The sequence below is a fragment of the Dissoconium aciculare genome, assembly GCF_010015565.1.
Source record: "Dissoconium aciculare CBS 342.82 unplaced genomic scaffold K489scaffold_1, whole genome shotgun sequence".
Taxonomy (NCBI): domain Eukaryota; kingdom Fungi; phylum Ascomycota; class Dothideomycetes; order Mycosphaerellales; family Dissoconiaceae; genus Dissoconium; species Dissoconium aciculare.
Genome location: NW_022984951.1, coordinates 2,196,311 through 2,212,404, shown reverse-complemented (window position 1 = coordinate 2,212,404; position 16,094 = coordinate 2,196,311). Strand labels below are relative to the sequence as shown.

Below are 16,094 nucleotides of genomic sequence, written 5' to 3'. Positions count from 1 at the left end.
GTCAATGGCCCAAGGACGGCATGGTTCGGGGCGCAGGCTCACCGCGGTCAAGAAGTGATACATACTCCAACTAGATGCCACTTCGAATACTTCCAGCATGATGCATATTGTGCGATCCGCTTTCATTGACTATCTTCTATGTGGTAATGAAGATAGACACTACACGCGCAGCAGACTGGTAATCTATCGATAGGCACGAGTTTCGATGCCCGAAATCCTAAAAGTGTAGTGTCCTGCAAACTGTCCATTAAATCCGCCTACCAAAGCTCTCCCCTTTTTGATCTCTCATCATTGTGAGTCTATGTATGTGCGGGTATGTCGGGTGACATGATCACCACACAAGGCACGTCGAGGAATGCCCCACCTAGAGCTGCAGCAAGGCTAAGGACACTTGCATGACCAACGGTTCGGATGGAAATCTCAGGGTTCTCTTTCAGCTACAGATGGAGAAACTGCAAATCACCGTTCGCACAGAAGAAGATGGCGGTCACTCGTCAGCAACGCGTCTTCGTTCCTTCGTGAATACGGTATATCCGCAATTCGCGCCATACCGACCGTGCCGCTTCACGAACGAGAGGTCCCTTAGAACTGGCTGGAATCTATCCCGGCGAATCTTCCGGCGCTTAGTTTCCCACCGTGGCGTGCAGGTGTGGATCATTGCTCCCGCAATCCGATGCTGCTTGTCCGCAAGTAGAGTATGCGTTTGCTTTTTAGATGACATATCACGCAGCACCCTTGCATTGATCCACACACATGCCGTTATTGCCGATTCGCCTTCCTTGCCTCGATATGAATAAAGATCATGCCCTCGAGCTCGACTTCCGACATCGACTTCGGTTGATGGCAAATCGTCGAGCCCAGTGAGCAGGGAGACTCCAAACAATACGGCACCATGGAGTCACATTCAGCAGCATCGCTTAGCTCGCAGGCATTCCAACCCGATCGCAAATCGGAAGACGCATCCGATGTCACTGACGATCCGGCCGTCAGGTCCGAGTCTGCCGTCCATCTACCAACGAGGCTTAGCGTCCAAGGCTTGGATGCTCATGAAAAGCCTCACGACGCACAAGCCTCTGGCACAACAGTCAACGATCCTCACTTCAAAGTCGTGTTCGAGGACAACGACCCAGGAAATCCAAAGAACTGGAGTGCAGTTCTAAAGGCCTGGATTACCTTGCAGCTTGGGCTTCTTGCACTTGTCGGCTCACTTGGGTCCGTCTCAGTTTCCTGTCGATATGAGTGAGATCGATGCCGCTAATTACTTTGGCCTGTGCAGATCATCTATCGTCTCACCAGCATTCGATGTCCTCTCAAATGAGTTCGGGATCAGTAGAGAGGCGGCTGTGCTTGCAGTCGCGCTCTATATCCTTGGTTTTGCATTAGGTCCAATGATGTGGTATGAAATGCTACTTTGTGACACTTCTAGCTACATACTCTGACCATCGTCAACTTTGACAGGGGACCTATCAGTGAGGTGTACGGCAGAAAATGGAGCATGCTCCCAGCGATCGTGGTCCTAGCGTTGTTCAGTATCGGGAGCGCCACCAGTCAAAATGCTCAGAGCTTCTTCGTCACTCGTTTCTTTGCGGGCCTGTTTGTACGTCCACAGAGGTCCCGACCTCCGCCCTGAAACCTCTGAACCCATATCTAACGCATGACTCTCAGGCGAGCGCACCAGTAAGGTTGGATTGACCTGTCCCGTGCCTCGCGATTGATGTTGATGAGATTCTAGCAATGTTTCTGCGGCCCTGGGAGATATATACGAAGCAAAGCGACGCGGAGTTGCAATGTCTTTCTATTCGATCATGGTCGTTGGCGGCCCTTGCCTCGGTGGGTGATATGGCGCCATCGTGGCTATACCATTCTCTGACTCTGACTTCTTCCAGGCCCAATCATTGGCAGTGGCATCGTTGTCAACCCTCACCTCGGCTGGCGATGGACAGAGTACATTGAAGCGATCTTGGCTCTGTTTGTTGCATTTGTGACTTTGATTGGCATGCCTGAGATCTACGCACCTGTTCTACTCAAACGAAAAGCCCAACGAGTGCGCAAGGAGACGGATGATGATCGGTATTGTCCGTAACCATCTTTGCCTTTGCTGTGTCAACCCGTCGCTAATCATAAGTTCAGGGCATCCACACGAGGCTGTCAAGATCACGCCGAGAAACGTGGTCACGAAATATTTCAGCCGGCCTCTCCTGTGCGTAGCAACCCATGGACCGATTGATGTAAGAACTGACAACCATCACAGCATGCTTCTGACCGAGCCGACGGTCACTTGTATCGCCTTGTACGCCAGTTTCGTCTACGCGAACTTGTACCTTTTCCTTGAAGTGTTTCCCATTGTCTTTCAGGAAATGCGCGGATACGGCCCCGTGGTGTCCACTCTGCCGTTTCTCGGACTCTTCACCGGAGTAAGATGATCTTCGAGATCAAGGGGACGACAGGAGCTGACAACTATGCGCAGACTGTGCTCGCTATTGGTATCAACATCGCCAACCAACCAAGATACATAAAGGCTGTTGAAAAAAACAACGGCAAGCCTGTTCCAGAAGCACGACTGCCCCCGTTATTCGTGGGCAGCGCTCTATTCGTGAGTTTAGCAGTGTTCAATCCCTCGTACTATCACATGGCAATCAATGATCGATGGCTGACACAACTGTAGGCAGTCGGTCTCTTCTGGTTTGGCTGGACAGCAGACCCGTCATATTCGGTCGCATTGCCTGTTGTAGCTGCGGTGTGCGTCGGAGCCGGGTTCAACGTTGCATTTCAACAATGTCTTAATTTTTTGGTCGACCAGTACGGGATGTATGCAGCGAGTGCAACGTCTGCCAACACCATCCTTCGATCGCTTTTCGCTTGTGGCTTGCCCATGGCCGCAGGACCTATGTTCAGGAACATGGGCGTTGGACCAGCCACAAGCTTACTTGGGGGCATCTCGTGTCTCGCGTTGCCCATTCCGTGAGTCAGCATTATTCTCCGATAGTGCAAAATCACATGCTGACAATCCTTGATCAGATTCTTGTTCATGAGGTATGGCAAAGTTCTGCGGAAGCATTCTAGATACGCCGCAGAAGCTCTATAGCCGCGACGATGGATCTAAGCCTTTGTCGCAATTGTGTCAGGAAATGAGTATGACGAGTATGATAAATGAATCACGGGCCAGAATCATGTGCAAGTACTAAATCGTCCTTTATCGTGCAGTCGAATCGTATAATGTTGTCGAGTTTGAATATGATAATAGACCGAGTCCGTAGTGCCCAGCCACCGGATAAATCTGTACTTGACGCCCGCTGCGTAACATTCCACACGCGTTGCCTCTGGCGTTGCCCACCTGCCGCAGAGCTTTCGCCATTACTGTATTCGAGGAACAACATTCACCTGCCAATCTTATTCAACCCATCATCCGGTGCATTACATTCATCTTTCAGTTGCATTTTTCTGGGTTAAGTTACGACAATTCACCATCTGCGCGTGACAACCTCTTCACACTATTCCGAAGCTTGCGTCAGATCTAACGTCACTTAAGTCAAGCGCAAACGCGCGCCATTCAATCGCAAAATGCCTCCAAACAAGCCTGGGAGACCCGCAAAAGGCACATCAAAAGCCAAACCTGTCGCGTTGACAGCAGCAAACGAGCGGCCTCGTCGTGCTGTTCCGGCCGCAAAGTCAACTCCTGCGGTCACTGCCCCCAACAAAACTACCAGAACAGGTGAGTGGGGTTAGCCACGAAAGATCTGAAACAAAGAATGTGCTAATGCAATCAATTTCTATAGGCAATAAGCGAGGACGTCCAGCCAAGCAGGCTGCAGTAGAAGATGAGCCAAAAGCCAAGCGTGGTCGACCTGCCAAGGCGAAAGACGCAGACCATGAAGATGCGAAGGTTGCAACAGCGAAGAAAGCTTCCGCTGAGATTCAAAACAAGAGCGACGCCGCCGCTTCACCAGTAGATGTTAAGAAACGAGGACGAGGACGCCCACCCAAGGCAGCGAAGGATAGTGCTCCTGCTGTTCCAAAATCCGAAACTGCACCGCCCAAGAAACGTGGCCGACCACCAAAGGGAGGCGAGACTACGAAGATCACCAGTGATGACTCCGCCGCAGCCGACCAACTCGAGGAGGAACTCCAAGAGATTGCCGATGAGCCTGAGGCGGTAGAGGAGGCAGACGAGAGTGCAGCCGATGGTGCAGCCGATGAGGAGGCCTTGCGTAAGCACAGATCTGCCGCCGAACAGACCAGTGTCCGGAACGCTGCGTCCGGGAAGCAATTTTGGCTGATGAAAGCTGAGCAGGAGGATCGGGAGGAAGTGACGAAGAGCGGCAAGACATTCAACACTAAATTCACTATCGACGATCTCCACGCAAAAGGTGGACCGGAGCCATGGGATGGTAAGCATTCAAGATAGAATTTTGCAAGAATTGCGAACGGATTACTGATCTACTGACAGGAGTGCGTAACCCTGTGGCCGCTAAGAACATGCGCGCAATGCAACAAGGTGACTTAGCGTTCTTCTATGCAAGTGGTGGAAAAGCTGGCCGAAAGCCAGGAATCGTTGGCATCATGGAAGTTGTCAAAGAACACGAATCAGATCCGAGTACCGCCGATGATGAGCATTATGCATATGTCGAGAAGGAAGCAGATCGTGCGAAGTGGTGTGTAGTACACGTGGAATTTCGCAAGAAGCTCAGCAAGCCGGTTCTGCTCTCCGATCTCCAGAAGCACGGCAAGGATTCCGGAGTACTCAGTAACATGGACGTGCTCCGATACTCACGCCTCAGTGTAACCAAGGTGACCGAAGAGGAGTGGAACTTCATCCATGAGAACCTGATTGAAGGATACGAGAAGGAGGTCGATGCATTCCCTGCGTCCTCGGCCGTGCAAGATGCTGCAAGAGTCGTGCAGAAGACTGCAGTTGCGACGGTCGATGCGCTGGAATCAACTCTCACGACTATCACGGAAGCTGCGACAAACCTCGTCGAGAACGCCGCATCTATATTGTCGCCGGTGCCGACAGCTAGTGCTCTTTGAACACGCCTTGAAAATTGAGCTGGTTTGTTCTGACCTGACGCTCCTTTCAAATTTCCGGTCCCTCTCTCTCTCTCGACCATAGGTCGGCAATGGAACGCTCCTCACTGCGGGCAACGCGACTTTGTGCTCGAATGACTCTGATTGCTTTCCTTTAATTAGTATACCCGCATGATTTGGCCCGAAGTATGAGCATGTTTGAGCTCAGCAACAGAATTCAAATACCTTTCTATCTATTTTCATCTCACGAGTGATCCTTTCCGAAACATGTCTGTCATCTCACATATTTTCAATCAATTTCACATGACAATGCTAAGATGCTCAGGATCAAGTCCACTGACAATTCGACCGCCAGGCACAATCGCCTCTGATTCGACTCCGTTCTAATGTACAAAGGGCCATTCGACCAGGCCGCGCGCTTTCGGCGCATTGCTCCGCCCGGAATCGTCCTCGAATCGCGGACTTGGCAAAGTGCAACGCAATCTTACTCCGATTAGTGTGCCGCTTTCAACTTGAGCCACTGGGGTGAGATTTCCCGCCCGTCAGCCGCCGAACGCGCCTCATATTCAGCATCCGGCACAACCTCGATGATGCGGATCTTCCACTTCCCAAGCCGCAGTACCAAAAGATTGCCCGGCTGAGTGAAAGCCGCAAGCTCACTGACGCCGTTCCCGGTCTGCTTGATAAAGCGTAGTTCGGTGTTCATCACGTCTGAAACCGACTCGGACAATCCTGCGTCAGAAGCCAGCGGTGTGGCGGCGTAGAGTGTGCCTGCGGAGACGAGACGTGCTGCGGCGGATTTGCTCTTGGCGAGTGATGCTGCGTAGAGGATGTCCGAGGGTGATCTATTGTTTACGAGCGATTCGGGCAGTAGGATACGCTGCAGCGCTGCGGTATCGCCATCATCAAAAGTGGTGCTCCCTTTCTTGTCTTCGGCACCGCTCCGTCCCTGAGTCGATTCGGTTTGCGAATTTGGCTTGGGGGGGCCGGCCTGGAGAGCCGCAAGGGTAGGTGCGCGCATGGAACGATGTTCATCGCGGGTACGATCAGCGACTTCTTTCCCGTGGACGAGCTCGAGGACTTCGGATGCCAGGAGGTGCTGCGCTAGACGTTTGCCTGGATCCGCTGCATGATCTATGATGTGCTGTTTGATTTCGTCGGACGGGAGGATGGTGAAGAGCCTAAGGAGCTTTCCAACGTCGGCATCCGGCGTAGACAGGAGGAACTAAAGCGCGCAAACATCGATCAGTCTGTGTGGAGAAAGACAAGAAATAATTGAAGAAATTATGCTTACCCCGTACAGATCGAAGGGTGAAGTCATGGACTTGTCGAGCCAGACCGCGTTGCCTGCGCTCTTACCGAACTTCTCGCCACTCGAGGTGGTCAAAAGTGGTGTCGTGATACCCATGGGGGCTTGCGTTGACTCCAGTTTTCCGTCAGGTGTCAAGGCCCATGCAAGCTCGAAGTCGGCCTGCGTCGAATACCTGATAGCATCAATCCCTCCGATGATGTTTCCATATTGGTCGCTGCCTCCGATTTGTATCTGCGCTTTCCGTAAGGAAAACATGTACTTCCAGTCCCAACCTTGTAACAGTGGGTATGTGAATTCGGCGAATGACATCCCATCTCCCTTGGCGAGCTTGTTTTTAACGCTGCAGCTACAGTCAGCGGGCAATTCGCTATCAAGCCTACAAGTTATCTGAGAGGCAGCTAGAACTCACTCACGTGTCACGACCCAGCAGTGTACCAATGCGCACGCCTCTGCCCATATCCCGAAGAAAATCCATCAATGTGAGGTTTCCAAGCCAAGTAACATTGTTCAACAGCTCTCGCGTTCCTTCTTTGGATGGACTGCCGCGTCGCGCACTGTATGCCCGCATATTTTGCCACATAATGTCCAGTTGGCTGGTGATTGAGTTGATATTGGTCGTTTGAGTCGTGTCAGACATGATTTCTCGCGCGGTCAAGCGTCCGGTGGGATCACCGACTTGTACCGTTCCACCACCAACCAGAGTGACAACATGATGGCCATGGCGGAACATCCAGAACGCCAGCATGAATGGCAGGAGATGTCCTAGGTGAAGTGAAGGAGCTGTCGGATCCACGCCGCAATAAAAGCTCACGCGCCGGCTGCGCAGTATGCTATCAAGTACGCCATGATCGCCAGCAATCTGATTGATGAGACCTCGCTCTTTCAGCTGATCTAGGAGACCAGCGTCTCTTGTTGTAGCATCTTTTCCCTTTGCCGCATCGGAGTTTTCTGTTGCGTCGGACGAAGCTGTCGTCGAGGAGTGGTCGGCAGTGAGGCAGCGCATGAACGTCCGTAAATGGCCGCTTGTGACATGGCTAGGGCAACTGCGGTCAATTGCTCGCAGACACCATTGCGAGTTGCGAAGTTGGAGTCGTGGCATTGTGCCACATCAATGATATTGACATTCGACCCGAAATGACATTACATATTCATTCCGACCAATTGGAATTTCACAGGCCCTCCTGGCTACAGTCTGATGGGAGAATATAGGTCGCGGGAAAGCAGCTTGAAGTCCCTCCCAATCGGGCAATCGCCGCATTTTCGTGGCTTCACGAGCTGCGAAATGTGATTAACGCATGTACTATACAAGCACAACAAGTAACGCGTAAACTTGGTTCCGCGATGTGCTATTTCACGTCGCGCATGCAGCTGTCGAACGAGATTCTATAGATGATGACATTCAAATGCGATCATGATGGATGGAACTAGCATTATTTTACCCAGCGCCTTGCGAATGATGTCAAAGAAAAGGGTTCCGGCATCGCCATGTGGAATGTGGAACATCTCAAAACCATAATGCGTGAATTGATGACACAAAGAGACGAGATTATTGGCTGTTTCGAATTGTGCAGTCTTGATGTGCCAAATGGGGGGAGGGAGGTCAATTGTTTCTCCCGTTGTATGCTTTGTTCCTTCTCTGCTGTTCCTGAAAGCTAAGTCTGGGCAACGCACCTGTGAGGTTCAGTGCGACACCTGCGATTCACCCCATGAATGGCAAATCAGCTCTGCACGCGGCTGACGTGCTGCGTGGACGGCGCACTTTGGTCGATCTCAATGATTTCAGGTTGACTCGGCGAGAGCACGACGTCATGGGGATGGTGTTTCGGCACAGCCGAGTCTGTGCCGTCGACCTTGCTAGCATTGAAGTCCGGAATCGAGAATATGGCTTCACCCACAGAGGGCGCTGAAATCGAAGCGGCGTTGAGGGCGGTATTCATCTCAGTTACGATGTCCGAATTTGAAGGGAGCTGTTCCTTCCTCGTTGTGATTGGTGCAGATTGCGATGATGGTATTAGCCCATGCGGGCTACTGCCACCACTAGAAGCAATGACGCTAACAGCGACAGGTCTTTGCTGAGGAGAGGTCACGGCAGTTCCGGCACGTGGCGTTGCTTCACCGTCCTCTGGGATGGGAGCAGCAGACGGTGGCATTTCTCGCTTGGAGATGGGTCGTGGGGCAGGAAGCTTGAGGTCAGTGGCCAGGAGTGAGTTGCGACGAAGGTTCTCGAGCTGGGTCGCAGGATCCTGTGTGAAAAGCTCGAGTCAGCATATTATAAATCAAATCTAACTGCGCTGTGTAGCATTGACGATGAAAATTTTGCGTCAGAGCCGAGTAGGCAGTAGCTGATGGTCACTCGCCCTCTCCCTAGAGACAAAAACAACGGCTACGCGGTGTCGAACTCATTCTCGTCACTTACCCACTCGATTTGATTCGGAACTCCTTCAGCTTCGGGTAAATCCTCCTTGGCTTCTCCATCGCTACCCCAAAAATTTGTTCGTCGTCGCGGAGCTGGAGTCACTGGTAGTGATGGACGTTCTATAGCAGACGGGAAGTCCGTCAGTATCAAGCTCTCTCTCCGCCGATCGACCTGCTGGACGAGGTCTTCTGGATCAGGCAAGTTCGATGGTGTCAGAACTTGATCAGATTGCGACTGCGGGCGTGCGTTCGGGTTGCTGCGATCCTTTTGGTAGGAATTGAGAGCTCGAACATATCTATCGATACCAGCTACATCGTCCCACGCATTTCTGCTTGATGCAAAAGCTTGCCATGGATTATCGTCGTTCAACTTGATCATTGGTGGTACTGGATCGGTTGCAGTACTTGATTCCACCTCCAATTCATCTGCTAAAGCTGATACAAATTGATCCTCCGGCTCTGTCGTCTGAGGCTTCTCGTCTTCGATAAATCGTCGTGTCGGTGGCGCAACCTCGCGTTCCTCCCAGGGGAATATAGGTCGTGGCTTCTCTTTTAGACGTGGTTTCTCCTTAGGAACTTCATACCACATATCTTTAGGAGGCTCTGGGTATGAGGGTGGCGCTCGGAAGGGCTCAGGATCATGATTGAACTCATATATTTGACTGGGAAAGTGAGCAGCTTCAGGTCTTGACTCAATTGGAGGTGCACCGCGCGTGGCATCCCACTCCATTTGCGGAGCGGAGAACCGCCTTTGCTCCACAGTCGGTGTCGGCTGCGTGCGTCCTTGATCGAGATTCTCAGCAGGTTCGCCTGGGTCAGTCATGGGAGTTTCTGAGGTGTGCGGCTGATCATGATCCACTTGCGTTTGTGGCGCATATGCTGTTGGTGGTGGAGCAGGTTGTGTCGTAGCAGCTGGGTATCCTGTCGCGTAAAAGTGCTGGTGATCAGACTGCGGTTGATGATTCTGCGGCGATGCGCGGTAGGGGTCCTTCTGAGGCGGATGTCGTCGACCTTCAATGTAGTCAAATGTCTATAGGAGTCAGCTGATTATGAAGACGCCCATGCCTGTATATAGACTTACTGAGACCTCGAAGTGACGATCCCACACTGCCCACCACTTGGCCAAGATTTCCTGAAATGCGCCAGGCACTCCAGAAGCATCGCGTCCTCGTCGCCACGGCTTTTCGCTGCCGATGAAGTGAACCATACTTATATCCCGTTTGTAGTACCGGTATGCGGGTTCATACTGATAATTGGCGCTTGGTGTGGTATTGTACGTAAAGCTCAACCGCTTCCAAGGCTTGTGCTCATAGTACTGATTGAGCAAGCCTTGATCCGCTCCGTCGAAGCTGTCGCCAGCGTTCGCCAATGTGTGAAGCGCCGAATAGACGCCCATATTCGGTGTCAAAACCATGACTCCGCTGTTGAACGCATCCGGCCAGCCAACGTCGGGCGCAGCCGCGAAGTCTTCCTGAATATCAAACAGCTCTTCAGGCGCTCGAAGCGCGACAACATCGGCGTCAACGTAAACGATCTTTCGGTATTGCGTCAATTTCCAAAGATTGATCTTTGTGAATGTGTAGAGAAGGTCGGGGCGATTCATGAGATAGAGGTTTGCAGGGCTCGGGTTGCCGATCTGCTCGATTGGAATGACATAGTTGTAGAGCGACTATGGAAGAGTGATTAGCTCAAATAACAGCCGCGATCATGTTGCACAGCAAGTCACCTGAAGCTCTTCGACGCTGCTCGCGCGGAGATTATTCTGAACGATCATGCATGCAAGCTTCTTGGTTGAGCCAGCATCACGCAAGGAATGCGCGAGGACCGCGGCACCTGTATTCTGATGTCAGTGTCGCGAAAGCAGTATCCTGAACATACAATGGGCGTTTACCTGGAAGATAGCCATCGTTCAAGACGAGCTGCGGGTTGGTCAGAGTCTGGGACGGCTTCGAAGAATGGCTGTATTTGGCGCAACCAACTTACAGTGCAATAAACATCCTCATGTGCTGCCATTGTCCAATCGATTGGAAAGCAGAAGACAGACTATGCAGGCGTGTCGCTGCACAGATAATTACTATTCGTGGCGACGATGCATTCGCAAAAATGGCTGTGTCCCGCTCGACCGGATGATTGGGGCGCGCTGCGCGAGAATGCCGTGAAATACTGTCGTAAGAGGGATGATGGGGACGGCCTTTAGGGAGTCGATGGGAAGTCGAAGGTGCTAGGATGTTGGATGCCGCTGGATACTCAGAACGAAGAATGTACGAGAGAGAAGTGGGTGAGCAAGGAATCAGTATTGAGGCCGCGATGAGCAGGGCAGAAGCATAAGACAATGCGCTATGTGACTGTGTGTACGAGGATGCAACGATGCAGGTGATGAGAGATTGCAGGATGGTGGTCCTGCGCGCATTGGCGAGCCGCGGCGGGCAGCTTGAGCTCAGACGCAGATATCGTCTGAAATAATAATAGCGACGATGATAACAGTAAACCCTCCGGTAGGATCCAAGATCCACGTTTCTGATATCGACCAAATGCCAGACGAAACCCTTTTCGAGATGTGCATCTGTTCTTACGTTCAATACATATCGCTGTCTATAACCACTGAATGATGCAGCATCTCGATGATCGTCGTTGACTTTGTTTCCCTTCCAGTAGCTGTAGATATAGTTGAGATAATTGCATCGCACGTGGACGATGTTGTCATGGTTGGAGCTGCCGATGCACCCTGACGTCGCGCCCGCCCTAGGATCGATGCGATCCACTAGAAGACATCGGCCAGTTATGGTTGTTGGTTCTACGTGCTCCTCAATTGGATTCCACCGCTTGCAATAAGACCAATCACCAAAATGGCGCCGATGGCCGCCCCTCCACCGACTTGGCTGCAGCCCGCCTGTTCTCATATGTGTGTGGGTCTGAACTTGTCATGCACTCCAGATTGGTCATTCGCATCGGCGACTTCGATGGCGACAGTAGTGCCCTCTTCCCACGCTCTTGCCCTTGCCATCCATGGATATATTGAATTGGGCATCAGCATCATTTTGATACCTACCTCGGTAGATAAGTAATATTGTATTTGGACCCGCTGAACAGAGCAAAGGGCCGGCTCAAGAGCTAATCTCTTACTTGTGCGCCTGTGTCTAGTGGGCAATGATGACATGCAGCATACACGCAGCATGATCCGTCACAATAGCGATTTCACGCCCTGTCTATTGCGCCGTTGTCTTGTCTAATCTTCTGCAGGTGAAATTGCTCCGAAGCTGGACCGCTGGCACTGCCCACGTGGTCGCCGGAGTATTTAATCGGTGGTCTTGGTTTGTTGAGAAGCTGATCCATCATGTCTATATATTCTCCCAGATTACCGTTGCTGAGGCAAAGGCCCGGGTGCGGAAAACCTAACTCAGAGAGTGTGCCCTCATCTTTTCGAACGTGTAATGCCCGGCTCCCATCAATCTCGCATTCCAGGGTGCAGGCGTGATTCTCTTCAAATGCATGGACGGATAACAGCCGGTCACGTCCCGGTAGCGGCCGGTTCTGCTGTTACATCCAAGGTTGCGGTCATCTATTAACACGTTTACCTACACTACCTAGGTAGGCACTCACCATATGGATACTCACATACCTATGCAAGTATCCATGTGACTCCAGTTACAAACAGAACAGTTTGGATTCGCAAACGAGGCCAAAGCGTATTTTTGGGAAGGTGAGGAGGGCTTGAAGCAAAGACCAGTCAAGGCGACTACGGTTGCGAAATGAGATGGCGCAGTGTACGGATTATACAAAGACAGACGCGAATCGGTTTGTATAAACACGCCGACAACATCGCTCCGACACTGGACCCACGTGGTGGCTGGTGATCCGTTAATCCTGAACCTGAAGGTCCCGTGGTTCCACGGTTCTCCCCTCCTGAAAACAATGCTGTTGTGAGAGCCTCTAGGGCTCCTCGTGTAAGTTGTGCCTGGCACTGACTGGTCGTCAAGGGCCCTGCAGTTGCGATGAACGGAATAATAGGACGGATGGTCGGCACTGGTTTGCTCCTGTGCGCATCCACACATATGGTAGTACATACGGCAGATGCCACCAGATTCCCAGCTGGGGATCAAGGACGCCGCTGTGTTCTTCATAATCAGCGACAATATTCACGAGTCTGTTTGGTTTGATGTACCTGCATTCCTGCCCATATTTGTGACCATCGTCGTAGTCGGTAGGGTCCTATCGGTGCCGCAATTGAGGATCGCAACATTGCTGCGGCTGGCAAATGTGCGGGTTTGTTGAGAAGCTGCTTCATCGTATTTTGATATTACACTGGTGAGGCCAGGGTCCGATCCATGAGGGTCATGGTCTGCACTATTATTTGACCATTTCCGGGCTCCCAAGATTATACACGGCTCTCGTCAATATCGAGTTCCAAGATGCACGTGCCCTTCAAAGTCAAGTAATGCGCCGACCGTCCCAAGACACTGTACAGCAGGGCTCACAGCGCATAGACGCAATGGTGGCTTCTTCTATATACTTGTATACACCTACACTATAAGGTTGCCATTGTCTATAGGCGTCCTACAATTTTGGCTTCCACATTCACAGGTAGACTACAAAGTGCAGTTGCAGAGCAGTGGAGACTTGATGACCGCGAGCATTTTTGCGGAGGTTTCGAATTTATGGCAGATACCTAGGCAGGATGGCAAGTTTAGGCGTGAAGATCGACCATGACAACATTGGTTCGGGCACTTGCGATACGGAAGTGAGCACATATGGGGCAAAGCTGGGCCAAATGCTCAGCTGATGTATGGTGCATGATGAGGCTCGTCATAACAGCCACAAGCACAAATCAAAGCCAGGAAAGTCTTCCTTTAAAACGCACAGGCTTCTTTTTTAGACCGAAACTCTACACGCGGAGCAATCCGTCCCCTGCTGATCTTTTGGCTTGTTTCCCATCGACGTCATTATCAGCATCACGGATCACTTGTACTGAAAAGTACTAAGGCAACTAAGCATATTCTTTTGATTGAATACATTGTCGAACTCTGATGCTGTCGCCATCCCAGCTGTGGTATTGCGCCTTCGAACATTGTCACGCCGCCCAAGATACGTAGCCGATCGAGAGCCCCCGTGCAGCTGCCATGGCCAGTACAGATGGCCATCTCGCCGACGAGGCCGCACAGCCGCGCTCGAGGAAGCCCACATTCAAAGTGAACGTCAACGGAAATGAACAGACCGCCAAGTCGGTCCAAAGCTCTCACGACCGACTGAGTGTTTTGTCGAAAGGCAGTAACAGAGATCGATCTGGGTCAGCTCCACCCTCCGAAAATGCACCGCCATCAGTCAAGGCGACTTCCGCTGCGCGCCGCCAGAATCGACAGAAATCCAAGCGCATGTTTCCTACCATCGACTATGAGGCTCGCGTCTCCTATTTTGACCCCAGCTCCGACTACACCAACTTTAAGGGTTTCTTTGTGCTCTTCTGGGTTGGCCTGGCGATTATGGTCATTACTCAGGTGTTGCGCAATCTGCGCGAAAGCGGTACCCTGCTCAACTTCCGACAATGGCCGCTTTTCCGAGAGAATATCGAGGAATTGGCAATCACTGACTTCTTGATGTGCGGGAGCACGATGGTTTCATTATCGCTACAACTTGTCTTCAAGGACAGTCCTGGGATCTTGAAGTGGAGCAAGATGGGAGTGTACATTCAAAGTCTCTGGCAAGCGGCATGGTTTTCCCTCTGGGTCATGTGGCCGTTCCTGCGGGACTGGACCTGGACGGCGCAGGTCTTCTTCATTTTGCACACACTGTGCATGTTCATGAAGATGCACTCATACGCATTTTACTGCGGCCATTTGTCGACAACTCTCTTTCGCCTGAAGCAGCTCGATCTACCGATTGGACCAGCAACACCTACAAATGCGGCCTTCCGGTATCCTTTGGCACGAACACGCACCAACGATCTCACTGGACAGGAGACAGTCCTGGACGATCAGTCGGAGCACCACCAGGATGGGAACATCTCCCCCATCGTGCAACTGCGTGACGATTTGGCCATGGAGATCACTTCACCGCTTGGTAATGTCACGTACCCTGCCAATCTTACCGTCTCCAATTTTCTAGATTTCCTCATGGTCCCCACTCTCTGCTACGAGCTCGAGTACCCTCGGCGTCCCACACGCTCCTACCTCGAACTCTTCTGGAAAGCTCTAGCTGTGTTCGGCTGCGTCTTCCTGATGATCATCGTCAGCGAAGAGTTTATCATCCCGATCCTTGACGAATCTCAGGCGCGCCTCGCCGTCAGCCGGACATCCATCGACAACGCTCTCATCTTTGCCGAGACCGTGTCCCGGTTGCTGTTCCCTTTCATGATCACCTTCCTACTCGTGTTCCTCAGCATCTTCGAATATGTCCTCGGTTTCTTTGCAGAGATTACTCGTTTCGCCGATCGGAGATTTTATTCGGATTGGTGGAATTCATTAGATTGGCTGGAGTTCTCAAGGTTCGAAGCATTTTTTATGCGCTCATGGACACTCTTACTGACGGACTTTTCATCAGGGAGTGGAACATCCCGGTGCACAACTTTTTCCGACGCCATATATACGGCGCCTCTCGTGGTGTCAAGCTAAGCCGTCCCGCGGCCACCGGCATCACGTTCTTTATCTCAGCGCTTGCTCATGAGTTAATCATGGGTAGCATCACACGAAAATTCCGCGGCTACGGCTTCTTCCTGATGATGTTGCAGATGCCTCTCGTTCTGATTCAGCGCATGCCATTCTTGCGCAATCAGCAATTACTCAAGAACATTATGTTTTGGATATCCATGATTACTGGTCTGAGTTTGGTGAGTTTTGCATCGTTTACAACCTGGGCTCCGTGGGCTTATTGCGATGAGGCTAACGAAATCTTTCGTAGTTGTGTGCGCTATATGTGCTCGTTTGAGATCGTTCACGACAAGACAATCTACCTAGGTATTATGGGAAAAGAAGGGACAGTCCGAGCGTCCTTCCCTCCAAGTCAGCAATGAACAAGCGTGGAAAAGCACCACAATGCTACGAATAATGCGTGTGCGAGGTCCATGTTGGCTTGCGCTCTAATCGGTGAAGACTTCAGCTGGAGATCATTGAGATATTCTCCCCTACTGTACTTCTAATACCAATACTCTCAAGTTTTCTGTGCAGAATACCTAGGTAATGTCGATTTTGTGTGTGAATAGTAGCTGCTGTAGAGTCTCCCGTACCCGTTGGACCCTGGCGCATCCAACCGCCAGTCAGCCGTACAGCACGGCGCTCGCGCCAATGAGGCTGTCTGTCCAGATCATTGATTTCTCCCCGACAATCATCCCATCGGTCATGCTCAGAATAGT

General features: G+C 51.6%; 7 protein-coding genes across 7 annotated transcripts; 3 read left to right on the top strand and 4 right to left on the bottom strand.

The window, feature by feature from the left end:
* Positions 1-720: 720 nt before the first annotated feature.
* On the top strand, positions 721-2,802 carry K489DRAFT_375821 (MFS general substrate transporter; the record flags this gene model as incomplete). Its single annotated transcript, XM_033603770.1, has 9 exons — positions 721-1,212; positions 1,277-1,396; positions 1,459-1,597; positions 1,666-1,682; positions 1,733-1,830; positions 1,887-2,075; positions 2,131-2,200; positions 2,252-2,414; positions 2,468-2,802. Coding segments are annotated over exons 1-9 (1,292 nt in total), but the record flags the coding sequence as incomplete, so codon positions are not given.
* Positions 2,803-3,561: 759 nt separating this feature from the next.
* Positions 3,562-5,028, top strand: K489DRAFT_406352 (DUF55-domain-containing protein; the record flags this gene model as incomplete). The annotated part of the gene is made up of 3 exons (XM_033607241.1): positions 3,562-3,712; positions 3,777-4,388; positions 4,448-5,028. The coding sequence occupies 3 exons, from the start codon at positions 3,562-3,564 to the stop codon at positions 5,026-5,028; spliced, it is 1,344 nt and encodes a 447-aa protein (XP_033464725.1).
* A 99-nt stretch (positions 5,029-5,127) lies between these two features.
* On the bottom strand, positions 5,128-7,340 carry K489DRAFT_349255 (uncharacterized protein; the record flags this gene model as incomplete). Its single annotated transcript, XM_033602394.1, has 3 exons — positions 5,128-6,250; positions 6,320-6,677; positions 6,751-7,340. The coding sequence occupies 3 exons, from the start codon at positions 7,338-7,340 to the stop codon at positions 5,519-5,521; spliced, it is 1,680 nt and encodes a 559-aa protein (XP_033464724.1). The 3' UTR covers positions 5,128-5,518.
* A 369-nt stretch (positions 7,341-7,709) lies between these two features.
* Positions 7,710-11,140, bottom strand: K489DRAFT_375818 (glycosyltransferase family 8 protein). Its single transcript, XM_033603769.1, has 6 exons — positions 10,736-11,140; positions 10,644-10,671; positions 10,479-10,585; positions 9,834-10,421; positions 8,754-9,782; positions 7,710-8,580 (listed from the first exon to the last, which is right to left on the bottom strand). Exons 1-6 carry the CDS (start codon positions 10,763-10,765, stop codon positions 8,056-8,058), a joined length of 2,307 nt encoding a protein of 768 aa, XP_033464723.1. The 5' UTR covers positions 10,766-11,140; the 3' UTR covers positions 7,710-8,055.
* Positions 10,485-11,806, bottom strand: K489DRAFT_24165 (uncharacterized protein). Its single transcript, XM_033599879.1, has 3 exons — positions 10,732-11,806; positions 10,644-10,671; positions 10,485-10,585 (listed from the first exon to the last, which is right to left on the bottom strand). The coding sequence occupies exon 1, from the start codon at positions 11,650-11,652 to the stop codon at positions 10,732-10,734; it is 921 nt and encodes a 306-aa protein (XP_033464722.1). The 5' UTR covers positions 11,653-11,806; the 3' UTR covers positions 10,485-10,585; positions 10,644-10,671.
* A 502-nt stretch (positions 11,807-12,308) lies between these two features.
* On the bottom strand, positions 12,309-13,024 carry K489DRAFT_375816 (uncharacterized protein). The gene is made up of 2 exons (XM_033603768.1): positions 12,915-13,024; positions 12,309-12,860 (listed from the first exon to the last, which is right to left on the bottom strand). The coding sequence occupies exons 1-2, from the start codon at positions 12,928-12,930 to the stop codon at positions 12,364-12,366; spliced, it is 513 nt and encodes a 170-aa protein (XP_033464721.1). The 5' UTR covers positions 12,931-13,024; the 3' UTR covers positions 12,309-12,363.
* Positions 13,025-13,650: 626 nt separating this feature from the next.
* On the top strand, positions 13,651-15,941 carry K489DRAFT_375815 (MBOAT-domain-containing protein). Its single transcript, XM_033603767.1, has 3 exons — positions 13,651-15,230; positions 15,287-15,572; positions 15,644-15,941. Exons 1-3 carry the CDS (start codon positions 13,870-13,872, stop codon positions 15,668-15,670), a joined length of 1,674 nt encoding a protein of 557 aa, XP_033464720.1. The 5' UTR covers positions 13,651-13,869; the 3' UTR covers positions 15,671-15,941.
* Positions 15,942-16,094: the final 153 nt, after the last annotated feature.